This window comes from Adiantum capillus-veneris, chromosome 11 (genome assembly GCF_014529385.1).
Source record: "Adiantum capillus-veneris isolate H3 chromosome 11, ASM1452938v2, whole genome shotgun sequence".
NCBI lineage: Eukaryota > Viridiplantae > Streptophyta > Polypodiopsida > Polypodiales > Pteridaceae > Adiantum > Adiantum capillus-veneris.
In genome coordinates this window covers 102,373,746-102,396,794 of record NC_140941.1, presented here as the reverse complement: position 1 = coordinate 102,396,794, position 23,049 = coordinate 102,373,746, and the positions used below count along the sequence as shown (strand labels likewise).

At 45.4% G+C, this 23,049-nt stretch overlaps 1 protein-coding gene across 1 annotated transcript in view; it reads left to right on the top strand.

The window, feature by feature from the left end:
* Nucleotides 1-23,049, top strand: part of LOC147447748 (uncharacterized) — a 34,184-nt gene that overhangs the window by 9,854 nt on the left and 1,281 nt on the right. Inside the window, exon 4 of the mRNA XM_086523459.1 lies at nucleotides 20,862-20,938. Within this exon, the coding sequence (XP_086379585.1) occupies nucleotides 20,862-20,938 (77 nt within the window). The remainder of the gene's footprint in view (nucleotides 1-20,861; nucleotides 20,939-23,049) is intronic.

Genomic DNA, 23,049 nt, shown 5'->3' with positions numbered 1-23,049 from the left:
TCTCTTTCTGCTGAGCCGCACTAACCCTGTACGGAGGCTTATTTGGTGGGCTACTGCCTGGCACCAAATCTATCGCATGGTCCTCGGGTCTCTCTGGCGGTAATTGAGACGGTAATGAATCGGAAAAACAGTCACTGTACTGTTGTAAAAACATTGACCTTTCTTTATCTAACACAGATAAATTTGATTCATCACAATCTGACACTTCACGTGCAAAAACCAAGTACGCAGAAAGATGCTTTTTCATTACAGAAGTAATAGCAGAAGCTGATACAGTAGGAATAGACTCCCCTTTAAGCTTTACATCCAGAATGTGAGTCTTTCCCCTGCTCTGTATAGTGATCTTTTTGTTGTAGGCATCCATGATTCCCTGTACACGAAATAACCAAGGAATACCTAACAACACATCACATCCGTCCAGTGGCATGATGTAAAATTCTTCAGCATCTACATAGGACTGGATATGTAGACGCAACTTTCCAATGATGGGTGTCACAGCCTCTGTATGGCTAGGACATGCCAAACCTGCCTCTGTTGTATACCCCATCTCTTCAGGTCCGATTCCCAACTTTGAAGCCAATTCTGGGGAAATAAAGTTGGCTTTGGCACCTGGATCAAAGAAGATAAGCACTGTTTGATCCCTGACCTTTCCCCATGCTCTGCAAAGCTCACTTGCATCTGAATTTGGCTTATCGCCCACCATATCTGGCACTAGACCAGCCATGGGCTTCTTTCCTTTCTTGTCTTCCTTGTCATCAGAATCAGCTGGCCTTTTCTTTGTAGGACAGTTGTAAGCAATGTGGCAAGGCTGCTCACATATAAAGCATTTGTTCTCTGTCCTTAGGACCTTCTTTTGCTCTTCTGACTTGCGAGGAAAACGTCTTTTCCATTTCTTTGTTGGTCCTTTTTCTGATTCAGCCGTAGCTTTATCTTTCCCTGCGTTGGCTAACTCCTGAGTCCCTTTAGGAGCCTCATTGTGAACGTGCTTCTTGGCTGAATTTTTCTTGCCTGATCCTGCCTTGACGCGAGTGTTAAATTCACAATCTTCTCCCTTGAGCAAACCATTGCCAGTGTTTGCTACCTCGATGAGCTGCGTCAAAGTAGTGACTTTTGTCTTCGTGCAGTATTTTCTCAATCCTTTGGGTAGGCCACAACAATATTTTTCAATCTGTTTTGTCAATGGCACAAACCTATAGGAAGTTACTGGAAGTAGAGCTTTCCAAAACTTCCGATTGTAATCATCCAGATTTCTGCAAGTGGCAGCATTTAGCTGGTGCCATTCTGTCATGACATCTGCTTCAAAGTCATCAGATAACCATGCTGCTGCAAAAATCTGCTTGAAGTAAATCCATGTGGACGGAGCTTGCCCTTGAAGCAATAAAGTTGTCCACCATTGTCCCGCATTCCTTGTCAAAAAAGTGGCTGCCTTGCGGACCTTTGAAGCCTCTGTAAAGTTTCCCCCTGCATAGGCCTTGTCAAACTGCTGGAGGAATGAGAGAGCCTTCTTCCTGTCATCAAACCCTGTAAAGGTCGTGAATGACACACCTTTGCCACCTTCTTTGTACGGAGTTGGCCTCTCCAGCGGCGTTAAATTGTCATATGGAAGTGACTGAAACATGGGAACACTATTAGGGTTCATCTGTGTTCCTTGGCCGCTATTAACTTGACCTGGAAATGCCATATTTGGCTGCTGATTTGTAATTCCAGCCATACCAAAATTTGCTTGTGGCATCCCAAATTGGCCCTGAGTGCTCTGAAACCCTGGTAGCATGCCCGTGACACCATACATGGGGTTAGGCATCATCGTTTGAGCACCCCCAAACACTGTTCCTGGCGTGTAAAACTGATTTCCAGGTGCATGACTAGCCATGCTCTGGAATACGGATCCACCTCCAAAATAGCCAGGGTGTACTGAAGGTGGTGGGAAGACCTGTTGCATAGCCTGTAGGTTGCTTCCCTGCCCATTAGAACCAGCTATGAGCTGCTGAAAGGTGGCGGGCTGAACTGGTACAGCTTGAAATACTGGCATCTCAGCCACCTGTTCTTGCACCTTAGGCATAGGTTGTGGAGACTGCATGTTCTCCGTCAAGTGTGCAGGTGTTTCCATTGACTGTGCGGTATGAATCACCTGTGCTCGAGCCTTAACAGGCTTTTGAATATGATCCAGTGACCCAACTTGTTGAGACGGAACAGGAGGTTGCAGAAAGGCTAAAAACCTCGGGTTCTGCATTACTTGTGTGAACATAGCCACAGCGGTAGCCAACTGGGTCCTGAATATATCATCATCCGTCTGTGGTGGTCTTGAGGACTCACCCACTTCATGTGTCTGTTGACCCTGCGAAGAGGATACCTCTTCAGTCACATCATCTGGTCTGTCAGCCATAATTGCAATTCCCTGTGTCTGGTCTATGATCCCCCGTGTCTTCAAGCCCAAAACTGACCAAGGCTCACTTCTATGGGAAAAAGTGATTTAATCCCGTCGATGGAACCATGAAACCGGCCTGTTCAATCCAAAAAGGGCGGTAGACTTTACTTTAAAGCTTGATTTAGCTTTCACCCATTATTAGTCGTCTATTTTACCTGTACTTTCAAGACACAACAAAGGGGAGAGGGATACAGGCTGCTAGATTGCACCTGTATGAGTAGACGGACACCAGAGTGGCCCCTAACTTAGGCACCCCTTTCGGTATTTCTTTATTGTTCAAAAGAGGGAATAAACGCTGTGGTTCCCTACAAGCTGCCCCGCACATACTCGGCTGAATTTCCACTGTTCCAGCCCGATTTCGGCAGCATAACTGTACTAGAACCCTTCACAGTCAGTATTCCCACGCATTGGCCGACTTTCCCGACGCATACGGGCACTTTGCAAAACCTGGCGAGAATCTGCAGGACGCTGAATTCTCTGTTTTCAGCCCTGAAAATGCGTCAGATCACCTGTACAGCGGTCCCCTTGCGTCCCCGAACCTCCTGGGGGTATTAGGGTCCGTTTAGGGCCAAAACCCTAAACCTGCAAAAATACACAGCAGGCTGTAATTCACTGTTTTGGGCTCCGTTTTGCGTGCCGGTCGCATCCGTAGCAAGTCCTCGAGCTCCTGCACCTGTAGGGCTACTTGCCCTTTGAATCGGACGAGATTTCTGGCGTGAAACCTCTCCGAATTCACCTGTACCTGCGGGGGGATTAGCCGCTAGCTAATCCAATACCTGTGCAAGAGGCTCTTGCCTCGGCAATCGCGCATGAACCCACACAACTGTACATTGGTCAAATGAAGAGCCCACTAGAGGGGCATAACATACTGCCAAAGGGGAGAGAGAGGGCAGTGCGTAGCGTGCAGGGCATCACGCCTGGCACCGCACTGTACATAGGAGGGAAAGCAAGCACTCCATAGCTTTTAACCTGTGACAAATCTGAAAATGAGGCTCTCCCCTCTTCAAATTCAGCGCCACTTCTTGTTGCATGAGGCAAGGGCACCAAAATGTGCCACTTGGCACATTTACAAGCATTTTCCCGTTTCGGGGTTGCCGCCTAAAAATATCCCAACCGGTTGCCCAGTGGACTTCACGGCAGAGTAAGAAAATGTTCCCTTTGTCATCCCGGAGGTAATGACGCCAACACATTTTCAAGTCCCAAAATAGCAGTTCCCTAAATTTTAGCAGATGCTGCCATTGTATCTTTCTAGGTCATCCGACCCTCTTTGTACACTGTGGCCACATCAAGAACTGAAATGTAGCCTCTGTAGCAAAGGATTCCACTTTGGCTAGTCAATGACCCCACTTGGCTAACCATAGTCCTTGTCCAACCTTAGTGCTCTTTTGCCCTCAGGCCTGGACTCCCTCTGGACAGTTCCACCCTAGCTATGCAATGCAGGGCAGTTAGATTTCCCAAGGGGTGTTTCCAAAAAGTGAAAGTAAATAGATAATAAGAAAGAAATCAACAAAAAGGATAGATAGTAGTCACACGCTGGTGACACTCCCCCTCTCTCTCTCTCTCTCTCTCAATCAAGTTCAGTGGTTTTGCAGTTTTTGTTCGTGTGTTGCTATTGATTTCTCGCTTGGAGTGTTTAAGGTTGTGACAATGGTATCAAAGCTCATAACAAATTTTTTATTATGGAGGATCTGATTCTTTCTGCAGCACACACATGTTCTCGTGGAGAATTTGATAGAGACGGCACCTCCCTAGAAGGAGATGAAGAAAAGCTGAAACCCATCGTGTAATTGAAGACACCAATGGAGACTTAGGCAAATTTCTGGCGGGGAATTTTGCCAAAGTAGAGTACAAGCATCAACTGTAGGTTGACACGTGTGTGAAAAGATTGATCAAGTATTCTAGAGACCCGAAATATGCGAATCACTTGAATGTTAGACTTACACCACTCTGCTGCTTTACATAGGTCTAGGGCATACTTGTACGGCTAGTATGTCTCCAGGCTGGCCACCCATAATCTAGGTTGTACCTGGTCTGGCCGACCGAGTTTGGCGCCGACCGCCCACCTTGTTTGGGCGCCCTCGTATATATTTCTTTTCTTGTTGGGTCGTGGGGGATTTTATCTGGCATTGCCCTACCTCCCCTTGGGCACCTATTTATGGAGCCAGGGGGGTACCCACTTCCATCATCTGGTTGTTGTGTATTGGGTCTTCTGCTCATGGTAGTCATGAGGGGACTGATCGCCCCCTCTTCACCATATCTTGCGTTTGTGGTTTTCTCTCTCTCTCTCTCTCTCTCTCTCTCTCTCTCTCTCTCTCTCTCTCTCTCTCTCTCTCACGCTTCCGCACACGCGTACTCTCACATGGTATCAGTTGCTAGAGTTTGAGGCGCATCACCTTCAACAACAGGTTCTCCTCCCAAGGACGGGATCAACACAGCCAACGATTTTGCAAAAAGATTAGCCAGCATTTCTGCAAATCTGCATGCAAGAGCGGGTGGCGCCATCTTCTGGACAACTTCCATCGCGACGGTATGCTTTGCCACCTGCGTTTTTGCAAGCAACGACACGTTTTCGGTCTACGAGGACACCCATTGAGCCCTTTAATTTATACAGCAGTTTGACGTTGCCTTCTCTGGATGTTGCGCATTACCTTCAGCAACAGGTTCTCCTCCCAAGGGCGGGATCGGCACAGCCAGTGTTTTTGCAAAAAGATTAGCTAGCGTTTCTGCAAATGTGCCTGCAAGAGGGGGTGGCGCCATCTTCTGGACAACTTCCATCGTGACGGTATGCTTTGCCACCTGCGTTTTTGCAAGCGACGACACGTTTTCGGTCTATGAGGACACCCATTGAGCCCTTGAATTTATACAGCAGTTTGACGTCGCCTTCTCTGAATGTTGGTTCTCGGAACGCTCCAAGGTGCGAAGGGCGGCATCTTACTTGAAAGGAAATGCACATACATGGTGGTCTACTTTGTTGTTACACAGAGAAGCACCTACAAAGTGGGTATTTTCACTTCAGCTTGGATAACATACGAATATGAAGAAGATCTCATCACGGCTTGGCATCATGAAACCGGCCCGTTGGGCGGTAGACTTTAGCTTTTACTCGATTCTTTACTTGATAAACTTTACTTGACTTTACGACACAAAGGAAAACTTCACAAATAAACCTGAATTAACACTTCACACAAACCATGGCTTGGTAGCTAGAGCGCTCCCAAGCAGACAGCGACACCCTTTAGGCCCCAAAGACCGGTGCCTCTACTTGGCCCATAATCTCTTTCTGCTGAGCTGCACTAACCCTATAGGGAGGCCTATTTGGTGGGCTACAACCTGGCACCAAATCTATCGCATGATCCTCAGGCCTCTCCGGCGGTAACCGAGATGGTAATGAGTCGGAAAAACAGTCATTAAAGTCTGGCAAAAATGTTGACCTTTCTTTATCTACCAGAGATAAATTTGACTAACAATTATTTGAAACATCACGTGCAAAAATCGAGTACGCTGAAAGACGATTCTTAATTACAGAAGTGATAGTCGAAGCAGATACAATAGGGACAGACTTCCCTTTAAGCTTTACATCAAGGATGTGAGTTTTGCCCTTATGCTAAAGGGTGATCTTTTTGTTGAAGACATCCAACACTCCATGTATACGAAACATCTACGGGATTCCTAACAGCACGTCACACCCTTCCAGTGGCATGATGTAAAATTCTTCTGTGTCCACATATGATTGGATATGCAGATGTAGCTTTCCAATGATAGGCATAACACACTTTGAGTGGCTAGGACATGCCAACCCTGCCTCTGCTGTGTACCCACCTCTTAAGCTTTGCCCAGCTTGATGGCCAACTCTGGTGAGATAAAGTTTGCTTTAGCACCTGGATCAAAAAAGATAAGTGTTGTCTGGTCTCTAACTTTACCCCATGCTCTGCATAACTCACTGGCATTTGAACTTGGCCTATCACCCACCATATCTGGCACTAGACTTGCCGTGGGTTTAGGCTTCTTGCCTTTCCTGTCCTCTTTGTCCTCTGAGTCAGCTGGCCTCCTCCTCTTGGGACAATCTGCAGCAAAATGGCCAGGCTGCTCGCATATAAAGCATTTGTTCTCACCCATTAAAGCCTTCTTCTCCTCTAATGACTTGCGCACAAAAGGCTTTCTTTTCTTTTTCTTGGCATGTCCTTCAGACGTCTTGGCTGAGTCCTTGCCTTTGTTTGCCTTTTCTGTCCTTTGGTATGCTTCTGGAGACACTTTCATAACGGGCTTCTTTGCTGAATTTTTCTTTTGCTGACGTTGCCTGGAAACCCACCGTCCTCTCCCTTCAACAAGGCAAGACCAGTGTGCAAAACCTCCGATTGTACTCCTATAGGCTCTTGCAAGTAGCCGCAGTGAGTTGGTGCCAATCCGTCACGACATCCGCTTCAAATTCATTTGATAGCCACGTAGATGCAAACATTTGGTTGAGGTATACCCATGTGGTGGGTGCCTGTCCTTGCATCAACAATGTCATCCACCATGTAAGCGCATTGCCTTTCAAGAAAGTGGCAGCTTTTCTAACTTTGCAGGTCTCTGTAAAATTCCCCCCCTGCATAAGCTGTATAATAACTGTTGGAGGAAAGTCAGAGCCTTTGCCTTATCCTCAATGTCACGTGACACATCCAACCCTTTGTGTCCGTGGACAAGCTACAGGACGACAAGGGTTCAGTCAGTCCAGTCAGTCTTTTGACATTTTTCACTTATTATTTTTAAGTGACTTTTGTTGGAAAGTAGGTAGGGCAAATTGAGTAAGTTTGTATATAAGCAAACCTAAACTAGCACTAATTGGCAGAAGAGGTAGCAGGAGCACCAGTGCTCAACATGCAACTTCTTAGCAAGAACCTTGGTGGCGTTTCTCCTCCAAGCAAGATCCCCCATCTCCTAGCGTTTTTCATCAACATCAGCTTGGCACTTTCCTCAGCAGATACCCATCGCCAAGAAGCCCTCAGCACTAGCGTTTTGCAGCAAGATCTCATCGCCAGACCTTCTCATCCCTATCGTTCCCAGAACCACAGATCGCCTTCCCATTGCATGGCGATTTTCAGCAGATGAAGACCATCGGTTTTCAGCCCTAAAGACCTGCAGTTTTCAGCCCTAAAGACCAGCAGATTTTAGCCCGCAAGAACGTGTCCACATCAGCGTTTTGGTGTCAAATAATCTCAGCCATCAGCTTTTTTGGAACAGCAGCAAAACAACCGCAGAATTCAGCCAGTAGCGTTTTTGGACAGCAGTTAGAAAGCTTCAGAATTCAGCCCTTAGATCGGTCTCATCATCCCCGTCGTCGACATCGATCTAGCCTAGACTTGCATCAGTCACATGCATTCAGTTTGTACCCGTTTGTGCAATCAATAGTAGACCACTCTCGCCGACGAGAGTGGGGCCTTCGGAGGAGGGTATTACAACGTCTTGGTGTCGTATTTCTCTTCTCTCTCTATCTCTCGGTCTCATACACTTTCATTCACAGTGTCCATTCACTTTGTTTATGATCATTGCACTCTCTCGTTAAGAACGGAAGGCTCTCCCTTCCATAAGAACAAAAAGGAACCTTGAGCACATTATGGAGCACTCATCTTGAGAAAGAACAACATTCATTTCGTTGCACCTTACATTGGTATCAGAGTTTTGGCAGTGTTCTGTATCACTCAAGGAAAGAACCACAAGAATTTTTTTTGCTTGTTGCGGTCGCACGAACCCAAGTTCGCTTGGGCGTGTTTGATTCCTAATCGTGTTTTTGAAGAGTGACAGGAATCCAAGGAAAGAAGGGCTTGTCCAGTCTCCCCTTGTGTCTCTTTTCACTCAATGAGAGCGGACCGTGCACTTAGCGGCGGCAGATGGGAAAAGCAACCTTGGTGTGAGCGCAAGGCCGCCAAGGGGTGCACCCGCAGAAAAGAGCAGAACTCGGGTGAAGAGAAATCCTTCTCGAATACAGATTGCAAGCAAAAGAAGACCCTCAAGAACCTCAAGACCCTCAAGAACCCAAGAACCCAAGAACCACAAGAACCCATGTTCCTCGTGAACTTAAGAACCCAAGATCACAGTGCATGGTCATCACCCGAAGTGGAATGGATACTTTGCATACAGGTGATGAGCATGGGAGTGGCGAAGAAGAGTTTTCCCCTCTAGGAGTTTTTCCCGACCCTCCCCCTTCCAGATCTACGCCACGAGTTGTACCAAATCCTATGGAGGCGATCTCAAGTCGATGATGGACATGATGGCACAACAACAAGAAGCGAATCGAGAAGCGACTCGCGTTGCGCTGGCACAACAAGAAGCGACTCGCATTGCTTTGGAACGCGAGCGCGACGAATGAAAAGCACAAAGAAAGGAGGAAGCCAAAGCAAGACGAGCGGCCTTGGAGGCCGAGCGTGAGGCTCAAAGAGACCTCCGCACTCAAGAATTGGTTCTACAAGTACTTGCCTCGAAGTTCGAACCAGCCAAAGATCGTGAGAGTTCCTCAAGTGGCGCAAGCCACGATGCGGATTCCAACAACCTAGTCACATAAAAGTTGACTTTCAGTAAGTATGATGGTAAGATGGATGCTACGGTTATTCATTCTTGGTTGCATCAATTTAATACTTATTTTGCGACAACTAAGAAGACAAGGAATAGCAAGGTTTTGAGGGCAGCTATGTACCTTGCCGGTGATACCATCAATTGGTACCACGCATGGCAAGAGGCATAGTTAGCCGCGCACCTAGAGGAAGCCGACGAATTCACGTCCCTTTCTTTCAATTTCCAAGACAAGCTCAAGGCGCGGTTTATGCCACCTCAGTACCTCGCACGATTGAAGGACGATTGGCGCGCTCTCAAGCAAAATGGTATGCCGGTTATGTCTTTTTGTAATCGTGTTTTGCAACTAGATACCCAATTACGCAAGTCGGATGATGAACGTAAAGAGGCATTTCTTTATGGATTGGACGAGTATATCAAGTACGATGTCGAGGTGCTCGATCCAATCGATCTCAACAAGGCGGTAGCGATTGCTCTTGCACAGGAGATGAAGCACAACAAGGAGAACAAGACTTCCACAAGTACCTCTCAGACTTCTCAGAACCCTCAGAACGGTAAGAATGGTAAGAAAGGTAACTCTTCTAACCGATCTTCCAACAGTCTCTCAGAAAAGAATTCTTCCAATGAACCTAAGGATAAGGCTAACACAATTGCTAAACCTAAGCTTACTCCATATGAAAAGGTAGCACAAGGAATTTTAGGAGGATAACATCACGTCGGAAGAGAAAAGCACTTATTCTAAAGAAGGTCGTTGTTTTCATTGTCATTAAGGGTCACATAAACAGAACATGTCCTAAGCTTGACTCTAATGAATCTAAAGAATCCACAGAACCCACTTTCTCTGTCAATGCAATTAATGATAACATGAGTGTGCCCCAAGTTTCTCCTGACCCTCCCATTGATGAGTCTCTCATTAAATGTTACGATCATATGACGGGGGAGCGTTTTGTCATATTGTTTGACCCAGGTAGTATGCATGATGTGATCAGTCCCTCTCTTGTTGAGAAAGCCCGCCTAGAGGTTAGTCAGAAATCTCCTCTCGAGGTCTCTGGCTTTGCTCCCAGTATGGACTCTCTCATCACGAAAGAGTGCCTTAATGTGTTGTTTACAGTTCAACAAGCTGCTTTCCGTAGAAATGTTTTTGTCTCTCCTCTCTCAGGATGTGATAGATTTTGGGCATTCGATGGTTTCGTGAGCATAACCCTCTCATTGATTGGGCGGCAAATACGTTCACTTTCAATGCCAAAAGTGACTCTCCCATTGTCAGCAAGTTGTTCATTCTCCCTCTCTCATTGCTGATGTGCAGGCGAAGATTGAATGGATATAGGAGAAGGAGACTCTCTCAGTCTCTTCTTCTCCAAAGCATGACACACAGGATTTGCATGATGATTTGGATGATAATGATGAGTATGATGATTTGCATGATCAAGATGTGATTTCTCACAAGCATGATGATTTGCATGAAGACGTGATCGTTCACAAGGATGACGAGTTAGTTGATGCTTTTTCTAGCGAAGCTAACCTCGTTGTAGATTCGATCAATCACGAAGGATCGATCTTGGCTCTCGAGCCTAGGTCCAAAGAACCTTTACAGGAAGTATTATGTGTTCGCATGATTCATACGCACGCATTGATCGAGTGTTTCATTCGTGATTGTTTCCTGTATTTTAGTCAGCGTCTTTATGTGATCCCTTTTCCTAGGCATGACATATTGTACGTTGAGTACGTTTCACTCATGAATGAGCACAAATGTATGCGAATTGTTCATGAAAAGCTGAAAAGTATGTATGTAAGGAAGTCACATTCCATGTCTCTTCCTTGGCATGACACATTCGTAGAACGAGCACATGAAAGTATGAGCACCAAGCATGGGCATTTCCATTGCGAATTGCCACAGTTGATTGCTTTAGATCATAAGAGAAAGATTCGATCTCATTGTTTGCGTGTGTGTGGTGAACGGTTTTGCACTCCGTCTATTTGTTCATCTACATTGCATGCACAGTCTTTGAGGAAGACAAGATTTTTTCCACTCACTTTACATGGAATGGGTATGTTCATGTTTTTGTGTTGGAAATGGTTTCAGGAATTTTCAGCCTTGGAGATTCTTGAAGAAGAAAGAAGCATGACACTCGACGAAGTTGAAGCATTGAGGGAGCTACAGAAGACTTCGTGTCGCTTTCGGTGCGGCCCAAAGAAGCAAGCGTTGCAGACCTTTATGAAGTTCAAGTATCGCATGACCCACACATCAGAGTGGGCCGACGAAGAGTCCCTTCCAGGATTTTGGATGCTATTGGCGATCTCCCTCGATGCCATACAGTTCGGTACCAGTACCTCACTTTGAAAAGGACAGGATGTCACGTGACACATCCAACCCTATGTGTCCGTGGACAAGCTACAGGAGGACAGAGTTTAGTCAGTCCAGTCAGTCTAGATTTAGAAGTGATCTGGAATTTTGTGAGTCTGTTCGCAGACCGTGCATGCCCAGGCACTTAGTGTAGATGCATATCCTCTGGTTGCACACAGCATGATCATAAGCATTCCCATCAGAATCCATCAGAATCCTTTAGGGGAATTTTCCAGTGCATTTAGCCTATTTTCCCTATTTTTGACATTTTTCACTTATTATTTTTAAGTGACTTTTGTTGGAAAGTAGGTAGGGCAAATTGAGTAAGTTTGTATATAAGCAAACCTAGACTAGTACTAATTGGCAGCAGGAGCACCAGTGCTCAACAAGCAACTTCTCAGCAAGAACCTTAGTGGCGTTTCTCCTCCAAGCAAGATCCCCATCTCCTAGCGTTTTTCATCAACATCAGCTTGGCGTTTTCCTCAGCAGATACCCATTGCCAAGAAGCCCTCAGCACTAGCGTTTTGCAGCAAGATCTCATCGCCAGACCTTCTCATTCCTAGCGTTCCTAGAACCACAAATCGCCCTCCCATTGCATGGCGATTTTCAGTAGATGAAGACCTGCAGTTTTCAGCCCTAAAGACCAGCAGATTCCAGCCCGCAAGAACTTGTCCACATCAGCGTTTTGGTGTCAAAATAATCTCAGCCATCAGCATTTTTGGAACAACAGCAAAACAGCCGCAGATTTAGCTAGTAGCGCTTTTGGACAGCAGTTAGAAAGCTTCAGAATTCAGCCCTTAGATCGGTCTCGTCATCCCCGTCGTCGACATCGATCTAGCCTAAACTTGCATCAGTCACATGCATTTAGTTTGTACCCGTTTGTGCAATCAATAGTAGACCACTCTCGCCGAAGAGAGTGGGGCCTTCGGAGGAGGGTTTTACAACGTCTTGGTGTCGTATTTCTCTTCTCTCTCTATCTCTCAATCTCATACACTTCAATTCACAGTGTCCATTCACTTTGTTTATGATCATTGCACTCTCTCATTAAGAACGGAAGGCTCTCCCTTCCATAAGAACAAAAAGGAACCTTGAGCACATTATAGAGCGCTCATCTTGGCCCGGATTGCTTTGAAACCCTTGCTGCATGCCAATATTACCATACATGGAGTGTGGCATCAAGCTTTGCATACCCCCAAACATTGTTTCTCGCATGTATTAGTGGTTTCCAGGCACATAACCAGCCATGCTTTGAAACATTGATCCACTCCCGAAATACCCAAGATGTACCGTGGGTTGTGGAAAAACCTGTTGCATAGCCCGGAAATTGGTTCCCTGTCCATTTAATGCAACATGCGGAGTCTGAAAGGTGGCTGGCTGAATTGGTAAAGCTTGTGGAATAGGCGTCCTAACCACTTGTTCGTGGACAGAAGGAACTTGTCTTGGAGCCCCAACGGACTCCGCAACATGAGAGTGCTTCCTGCCCTGCTGAGACGCACAAGGGACCTGGGCTTGAGCCTCAACAGGCTCTACTGCATGAGACGATTGCCTTGTCTGCTGTAACACTGGCGGCGCTTGCAAATATTCCATAAACCTAGGATTCTGCACCAACCGAGAGAACACATTCACAGTAGCAACCAAGTGTGTCTTGAACGCATCCTCGCCTAGTTGCCTAGTCATATACCCTTTACCTTGTGGAGCATTCAAATCAACAAAAGGTACAGATAGGGGTGACCGTGAACTCTCAACCACGCTCCAACACTGGAGGAGGAACAACCTTTCTGTTTTGTGAAGAGGAACCCTCTTCCCTGGCATCATTTGTCCTGTCAACCATAGTGTAATTCCAAGTTCTTGTGCTCTATGTCTTTGCAGCAAACCAACCAAGGCTCGCTCTTAAAGGAAAAGGTGATTCTATCCTGGCGCCCGAACCATGAAACTGGCCCGTAGGGCAAATATTAGCTTTTACCCGAGTCTTTACTTGATAAACTTTACTTGACTTTACGACACAGAGGAAAACTTAAGGAATAAACCTGTGACTGGAATTAACACTTCACACAAACCACGGCTTGGTACCTAGAGCGCCGACACCCTGTAGGCCCCAAAGACTGCCGCCCCTTTCGTTATTTCTTTATCTTTATTCTTATAAAACTTGGGAGAAAACCTACAAGTTCCTACGAGCTGTCCCGCTTTTACCGGGTTGAAAATGGCCTACTTTAGCCCGATTTTTGCAGCATTACCGCAGTAGGAGGCTTCACAGACAAAATCCCCATGCCAAAGGTGACTTTCCCAGCAACGCTTCCCCGAAGCTCCTGGGGGTATCAGGGATCAATTAGGGTCAAAATCCTAAACCTGCAAAAATACACAGCAGGCTGTATTTTACTGTTTTGGGCTCCGTTTCGCATGCCGGTCGCATCCGTAGCAAGCCTTGGTACTCCTGCACTTGTAGGGCTACTTGCCCTTTGAATTGGACGAGATTTCTTGCGTGAAATTTCTCCGAATTCACCTATACGTGCATGGGATTAGCTAATCTAGTACCTGAACAAGAGGCTCTTGCCTCGGCATACGCGCATGAACCCACACAATTGTACATACAGACGGAAAGCCCTCGAGAGGGGCATTACGATTCTGTATTCAAAGGGGGTGAGAGGTGCGCGAGAGCGGAATCATCGCGCTACATAAGACAAGGGAGAAGGCCAACTTTCCTTTTAAGTTGTTGTAACAAACTTGGACACTCCAAGTCAAGATTCTACCGCGACACAGCAGAGATTCACTTCAAAAGAGTTCACAATTTACACTTGATTCGACATGACCCCGTTCCTAGAGAATTGGCCCCAAAGACTGGCTCCCCTTCCTGTATTTCTTTTTGTATTAATCTGTGTTCAAAGTACATGAGAGTGGGATGGTGCTCAGACCCAAGCTTACTCCTCAAGAGAGGGCTCTCTACATAAAGGAGGGGAAGTGCTTTGAATGCGGGGAAACTGGGCATATCTCCGCGAAGTGCCCTGACAAGACACCGAATGAACAGGATGAAGAAAGGCCAGAAAGTTCTAAAGCATTTGAGCGACGTGGCAGAAAAGGCAGATAAAAAAGTAGAACTGTTACCACATTGCGTGGGGCCTGAACCGAATCAAATGAATTAAAGTACAAACTTTGCCGGGCAAAGGAAAAGCTCAGGAAGCTTTTTTGAAGGAGCCAAGGCAAACTTCTTGAATTGGCGGCTCGATTTGCAATTACGTCCGACAGGCTGAGGCCACAGGCGGAGGTAGTTCAAGTGGCATGCGGACGGGATGTTGCCATTACACGGAGCATTTGCAAATTTCGTTTGCAGTGACAGGGGTGTTTAGGGCACAAGGAGTTTTACGTATTTGCCTTGGAAGGTTGTGACGTTCTACTCGAAATCCCTTGGTACCACAAGAACAACGCCGTGGTTGACTACCGGGCCGAGAAAGCGACTTTGACAAATGAAGGGCTCAAAAATTGTACTTGATGAACTTCAGTTTCTTTACTCACTTTTTTTTAGAGAACTGAATGATGGATGAAAGTCGAATATGTTTTGACCTGAACAAAAAAACGCCATGATTTTCTCCACACTCATGCAGATTGCTTTTCAGAGGGCCTGTCAGGCGAGTTACCACCCATTCGTCCTGAGGATCATACTATTGATATGATACCAGGAAGCACACCACTGAACCGGGCACCTTATCGTGTGAGCCGAGCCCAAAACGAAGAGATTATGAACCAAGTGAAAGACCTCTTGGAAAAGGGTCTTGTCTAGCCTAGTACTTCACCGTATTGCTCTCCAGTGTTGTGGTTTTGAAGAAGGACGGATCTTGGAGAAGGTGCATCGATTATAGAGCTCTCAACAAAATCACCATCAAGAACAGATTTCCGATCGATGATATACTTGACAGATTACAAATATCCTTGTGTTTCAGCAGGATTGATTTGAAGAGTGGATATCATCAGATCTGAATCGCGCCAGAAGACGTTTACAAGACAGCCTTTCGGATGACTTTTGGGTTATTTGAGTTTTGGGTGATGCCTTTTGGCTTAACCAATGCTCCTGCGACATTTAACTGGATGATGGACAAGATTTTTTCGAGAGTACAGGCTATTTGTTGGCACTTTCTTTGACGATATCATTGTTTCTCCAAGAATGAGGTAGAACATAGAGATCATCTGCTTCAGGTCTTTCAGGCATTACAAGATCACAAGTTAGTGATTAATGCGAAGAAAAGTGAATTTTTCCTACCAGAGATACACGTTTTGGGACACATTGTGTCAGCAACAGCAGGAGTGCAAATGGATCCGGCCAAGATAGAAACTATCCGTGATTGGCCCGATTTGAAGAATGTCCATGAAGTTAGAAGCTTCTTGGGATTGTGTTGGTACTATTGACGGTTCATTCGAAAGTTTGCAGAGGTTGCTTCCCCTTTGCATATCTTGACACAAAAAGGAGTCCCTTTCTCGTGGGGACCCACAAAGGTGACTGCCTTTCAGACTTTGAAAGAGAAATTGACTACGGGACCAGTTTTGACTTTGCCGGACTTATAGAAGTCGTTTGAAGTATATTGTGATACTTGTGGTCGTAGTCTGGATGCGGTCTTAATGCAAGAAGGCCAATGTCATTGCCTATGAGAGCCGATTGTTTTCAAGGCCGGAATTGACAGTACAGATATGTGAGAAAGAGCTTTTGGCGGCTATCCATGCTCTTATTCAGTGGCGACATTACCTACTCGGAGTTGATTTTACGGTTTTCACAGATGATGCGAGTTTATGCTACTTCTACCGGAAAAAGCAGATGCGGTGGGCAAACATCTTGTCACGATTTACTTCCAGATTGTCCATGTGCAGGGACAGAAGAAATTGGTGGCAAATACTTTGTTTCCAAAGCCGTTGGTTCTGGCTATTTCCACGATACATCATAGGAATTTCGAGGATATGGTCGGTCAATACGCCACATAACAGATTTTGCAGATGTATCCAGTTGAATACAGAAAGGGGAGATAGTAGCGGACTATTCCATTCAGGATGGCTACTTGATGAAGAAACCTGTTGTGCGTTACGCAACTGTTGAGGGGAAAGGTTCTAATCGAATGCCGCTGTCTGCCTTTTTCGGGTCACTGCGGCATTGCTACCACCTTGAAAGGGGTAGAGAGATACTTCTTTTAGCCGAGACTCAAGAAGGATGTGGACGAGTTTGTGCGCAGTTGCTTCGTATACCAGAAGGTCAAGTTTGACAGGCATAAAGCACAGGGATTGTTACAGCTTTTACCCATGCCCACCCGCCCCTGGGAAAGTATTGCAATGGATTTCATCTCCCGAGAACTCAGTGTGGACACGATTGTTTATTGCCCAGGTCTTCAGATTACATGGCATGCTTGAGACGATTGTCTCCGCCGAAAGGACCCCAAGTTTACGAGTTCGTTTTGGACAGCTATTTGGGAGAACATAGGCACGCGGTTGCAGTTCTCGTCCTCGTTCCACCCGCAGACTGACGGGCAATCAGAAATTGCTAATTCAGTGGTATTGGATTTGTTGAAGTCTTCTTGGTTGGATCAGAAGACTACTTGGGAAAGGTTTTTACCTTTGGTGGAATATGCCTGTAGAAACACGTTTACTCTTTGATGGGGAAGATGCCATTTGAGATTTTTGAATTTGCTACGAAGGTTCTCCCCTTCCTTAGTGCAAAAGATAAGAATTTTCTTTGAAGCCGACCGGTTCAGGAGAGACTTAGTCCGGAAGGCTTTGCAGAAATTTCAGGAAAGACGGAAAAAGGCAACGGATCGCCATTGTCACGATTTGAAATTGAAGGAGGATGGTTGGGTGCTCTTACGTTTTGAGAAGGCACGCCTGAGAAAGAAAAAGGGAAAGGAGAGGCTTTTTTCAAAGCTTAGTATGAGATACTACGGATCTTTCCAGATATCTGAAAAGATCAATGATGTCTCCTTCCGACTGAAACTGCCTGACACTTGGAGGATTCACAATGTTTTTCATGTGAGTCTCTTGAAGCCTTTTGAAGGCGATGTGCCTGTTGATGAACAACCCGAAATGGACGAAAACGAGCAGATACTCGTTTCAGAACAGACATTGACACAGAAAGAAAGAAAGAAGGTAAAGCGAACTGACGGTTCTTGGATTAATTCAAGACCTACTCATTGGATGCGAAGCAAATGGAGGAGGAAGACCTAGCAGATATTCCTCGGAATGAGAACCTTTGCCTTGAAGCTTTTGGTTTAGCATAGTCTATTCCAAATGGAACCCAGAATTCAGCTTGGCCGGAGATCTGGTGCAGTGGGTTTGCACAAGAGGGGAGTTACTCCGCTCCTTTGTCAACAGATGCCTCGATTTTTGAATACTAGAGTCAGTGATGTCTCTTTGAGCTCGAGGGATACTGAGAGCTGACAGTATTCTGTTGACTGACTTTATGAAATGGAATTCCTGAATATGAAACTGATTTGTTCTTGACTTGTTTTTAAGTGCAGGAACTGATATACGAAATGACTACAGCATTTTGATCCAAATGATCTTGAATAGACATGGTTGCAATAGGGGTTAGTCAATCGGGCATCGATGAGGTCCCGACTGGATCTAGATGCGATTGCTAGCTACATTGTCGATAAATCATGGTCTAAGATTCGACTGAATGTTGAATGTCATGTGATGGGATTGTCTGTTGGTACATGTGCTAGATGTGTGTTCCTAGTACGTAGGTACTAACAGTCAGTGTCTGCTAAGACGGTTTATGGCCTCTGTTTGTTTTGCAGGTGTAATCGAGGGCAATTGCAATGCTTTCAAGAGGGGGGTATGTCACAAAGTGATGACGTGGCTGCCCCCTCTGCAGGAAACCCTAACCCTAAAATTAAAAAACCTAAATTTTGATGAAACCCTAACCCTAACCCTAATTTTTTGCAGAAAATCGAAACCCTGATTTTGCTGATTTGGCAGTTGACACGTGGCAGCTGTATGGATCCCTGCGTTTTCAGCTTTTTGGCAGATTTTGGCTTGCTTTATTTGCTACGCAATTGAGAGAGAGAGAGAGAAGCCTTTTTGCTTTATTAAGCAAGAGAGAAAGAGAGAGAGCTTTTCTGTTTTATTTTAAAAAGGACAGCCTTTTAGGACTTGCTTTATTTTTACAAGCAAGAGAGAGAAAGAGCCTTTGCTTTATTTGGGCTTTTGATTTTCAGCTTTTGGGCTCTGCTTTTGGCATCCCTTGTAACTTTAAATATGTGAGCAGGCCTCTCACAACTGAGAGCATCTGGACGCAGAGTGCGAGTGTGAGCGCCTGTCCGTACTCTTGTACTTTGAACTCAGATTAATACAAAAAGAAATACTGAAAGGGGCGCCAGTCTTTGGGGCCAATATCTCTAGGCATGGAACTCCGCCGGGCCAGTGTCAAATAAATTGTGAACTGTGAACTATTTTGAAGTGGTTATTTGGTGTTGTCGTGGTAGATTCTTGACTTGGAGTGTCCAAGGCTGTTACAACCACCATGTTCGAGCATCTCGCTTGAAGAAAGAGGTAGCTCTCCGAATCTTGGAGTGCTCTGAGTAATGCCCTTCAGAGAAAGCTATGTCAAACTGCTGCATTAAGGCCAAAGCCCTCGAAGCTTCTCGGAATCTAGAAAATTGTCAAACTTAATTGACTGTCCACCTTCTTTAAATTCTCTTAACTTTCTTGCTTTTATCTTCGAGGAAGTCATACTGGTTGGCTCTGTAGAAGTGCTTCTTTCAAGAGTGCTTGTCCATGTCTTTTTGCGAGTACAGGTTCTACTTTTCTGCACTCGTCTGTCTTTTCGGTTTTCCTCCCTACCGGAGAGGAGAAGCAATGGCTACACGCCATCTCGAGTAAATCTTATCAATTGGGTAACTCTTAAGGTGTTTCGCTAATCTCGGGTCCCTAGAGTACTTAATCAATCTGTTCATACGCCAATTTGTAGTTGACATTGTACTCCGTTCTGGCAAACTTGTCCAAAAAAATTTGCCCAAATCTTCATTCTTTTCTTCAGTTCCCAATTCAAATCTTCAACTTTTCTTTGCCTTCCCACTGAGAGGTGCCATCTTTGTCAGATTCTCCACAAGAACCCATGTGTAATCTGGGATTCTCTATGGCTTTATGCCTTGTAAGACAGAGCGATAAAGACGGTAGCGCGCCCGATGCATGATGTATGAAGGGTGGGAGTGGCTAATAAGTCCGGGGTCGGGGCACGTAGATGTGCGCTGCAAAAAGGATCGGATCCTCCGCAGAAGAAGAATCTTTTTGTGCTCTGATACCACTGTAACAAACTTGGACACTCCAAGTCAAGTTTCTACCGTGAAACAACAGAGATTCACTTCAAAACAGTTCACAATTCACAGTTGAGTCGACACGGCCCGGCGTAGTTCCGTGCCTAGAGATATTGGCCCCAAAGACTGGTGTCTCTTTCGGTATTTCTTTTTGTATTAATCTGTGCTCAAAGTACAAGAGAGTGGGTAGGTGCTCACTCTCAGACTGTGCGTCCAGATGCTTTGAGAAGTGAGGGCCTTGCCCACTAATTTATAGGTTACAATGGATGCCCAAAAGCAGAGCCCCAAAAGCTGTCAACTTCAAAAACTTGTAAAAATAAAGCACTTAATCTAAAAGCTTCTCAAATCAGCCAGTGTAGAATTTCAGTAGCACAAAAGCAAATTTCCGTACAGCATCAGCGTGAAAAGTGAAAATCCGTACGCTTGCCACGTCAGCATGTTAGCGGGATTTGCGGCGGAAAATCCAGGCCTGCGGTTGGAGCACATCTGAGCAAGGAAAGGGTGGTTGGATCAGTGCGATACCAAATTTTGTGCCGCATTTATCATCCGCTGCACTTGACTCTTCACCTCAGTTTATCGAGTGTCAAGTATAAAAGTGAATCAATCTTTGATGGTTCATAGGCATTCTAGTCCAAAGTGATTACAACGTCCGAACCTATTACCCTTCCTAATTGAGAATAGAAAAGTCTTAAAGAGACGATGATGGGAGATTGCGAGCTGAGGGCTCTGACTACACTGGTGTTTGCTACGGACTCAGGTGTAGGAGGGTGGCCAGGCATGGTGGCGGCAGCCAAAGAGAACACAAACGAAGGCTACGCGGGAGCGGCTCGAAGGCTCTGCAATGTGCATGCAGTGTGGCATGGCAATGGGAGTGCAGATAGGGGAGATTGGAGTCGCTTCAATAGAGAGCTTGCTTTGCTTTTTATTGGTAGCATTTTTGGAGAATGCGTCACAAATCGGGCGTATCTAAAGGCCTTTTGTAGTGAAAGGTAGGTAATTTTGAATTGTACAATCAGCTGGAATATTCAAAACTCTGTGTTTTAGAATGGAACATTTCAGGGCTGAATCGTATTATCGTTTCATGGTGATGTGCTCAGACATGCTTCAATTGATGATTGATAGACTTCAAAACTTTCATTAAATCAGGAAATTATGATACCACATCTTTGTATTTAAATGTGTACCCAATACATCGTGTAATGTGTGATTTGATTACTCACTCTATTGAATTTAGACATGGATATTTGATTAGTTTTACTTTCAGGTTCGGCAAACAGGCAACACACTGACAACGACTTTGAAGATAGTAACATACTTGGCAATGACAGTGACATGGCTCAGGTAAATTGATTTATCAAATTTTCAAAGTTGCGTTGACGCCATGTTACTGTGGCAGAAATGCTAGAAGCTAAGCATTGCTAATTATTGGGAGCTAACTTATTATTGCCATATATCGAGCTCGAAGAATGACATGTTGAGAGGGAGTTGTTACAGTGTAAATCTGATTACATATATGCACAGATCCTCACAGTTTTTGAAAAGTTTTAAATAATAATTATGTATGTGCGTGCACACACAGGCACCCTCACACTACGACAAACTGTGGACTTGGCAGCCTGTGGACCTGTAGATACCACTGCTTTTTTGGGTGCAAATTGTGCCGTGAAACCCAGGAGTGTACGGATGGATACTGAAGTGTTGCGGTCGCACGTAACCCAAGTCCACTTGGGCGTGTTGATTCCTAATTGTGTTTTTGAAGAGTGACAGGAAACCCAAGAAAGAAGGGCTTGTCCAGCCTCGCCTTGTTTCTCCTTTCACTCATTGAGAGCGGACCGTGCACACTGTAACAGACTTGGGCATCCCGAGTCGAGAATCTCGCACGACACAAGAGAGAATCACTTAAAAATACTTCACACTTTAATCATTGAGTCGACACCGCCCGGCGTAGTTCCGCCGGTGTAGTTCTGTGCCGAGAGAGATTGGCCCCAAAGACTGGCGCCCCTTTCGGTATTTTTATATTAATGCTTGAGCAAAGTTACAATGCCTGCGGGTCCTCTTTGCTCTGTATCTCGTCAGCCAAACTGAGCCAGAGAGTGGTCCTGGGGTCTTATTTAAAGGCCCTAAGGGTTCTCAAAAGCAGTTACTTGAAAATCTTCAAACTCAAAAGCAATTGGCCCCAAAAGCTGCCAGTGCTAATTGCGGAATTTTCGTAGTCCTGTAAAACGCAGAGCCTCCGTATGGCCTACCACGTCAGCCAACGCGACTTGTGGAGCGTTTGTACAATTGCCATGTCAGCGGGCTCCACGCGATTTTCTCTCTTTATTTCTCTAGTGTCCCTAGGGCCCCATCGGACGGGACCCTTCCAACTTATAACTCTGGGTCTGATCAATTTGGCATGCCACGTCATCATATTGTGACACTCTGAAAAGTCAGCGCTTTCATATCTTTCCTAGAAAGCGCCATCTTTCCAAATATCACGTCAGCAGCCAGCGTGTGGGGTGTTTTGCGCTGCAAGTCACAACGCAATCTCTGGGTGGCTGTGGTTTCCTTTGGGTCCTTTGATTCGACAGGCTGACACTTCCTCTCTCTTATGGTTCAGTGTCTGCATGCCACGCATTAAGTTGTGACGTACACAAACCCAAACCCTCCCCCCCGGTGGGCAATTCTTTAAGAAAAGTAATTGCTCCCAATTACAGGTGAGAAAACAATCCAATTCTTGAGCAAGCACCGACTTCATGCATACATGCCCAATGAACATCCCCACTAGACAGTGAGTTCTCCAACTTGCATCAACACAAAATTCAGTTCCACAATTAAATTCTATCTAGTCATCTCATCCATTTTGGAACTCTTGATATTCTAGAGGGATGATCTATCTTGTCATCTCATCCTTGCTGAACTCTCGATGCACTAGTTTTGCCATCCCTCTAGTATATCTCACCGAAGCCGGAACTCTTGATGCTCTAAAGTCAAATTTCTAGAAGATTATAACTCACAAATGCAACACAATGCCATGCCAATGCCATATATGCACAACTTACGAATGCATTCATGTAAACAAGAATACATAAAGTGCAACATATATTGTGTACAATGGGTCCTGGATGTCTGTCCAGCCATTCAATGAAAACCATCAGAACGGGTCTTGGACGAGTGTCCGACCATTAAGGTGGGTCCAAGTAACTGTTGTATGGGGTCCTAGACCTGTCTCCAAAATGTTCGCTGGGTCAAGGTACAGATCCTGGACTACTTCTGTCCAACTACATAAAATTTTGTCTGGTTGGGACTTCTGTCCAACCATACAAATTAACCGTTTCACCGGGTCTAAAGTTTAAACCTCTCATAGCTGGTCTTGAAGATTCCAACATGCCATAGACTCCAAACAAGTCAAACACGTTCAATTAGGAACCGCCATATTCATGGTTCAAACAGTGCCCAAACAAGGGTCAAAC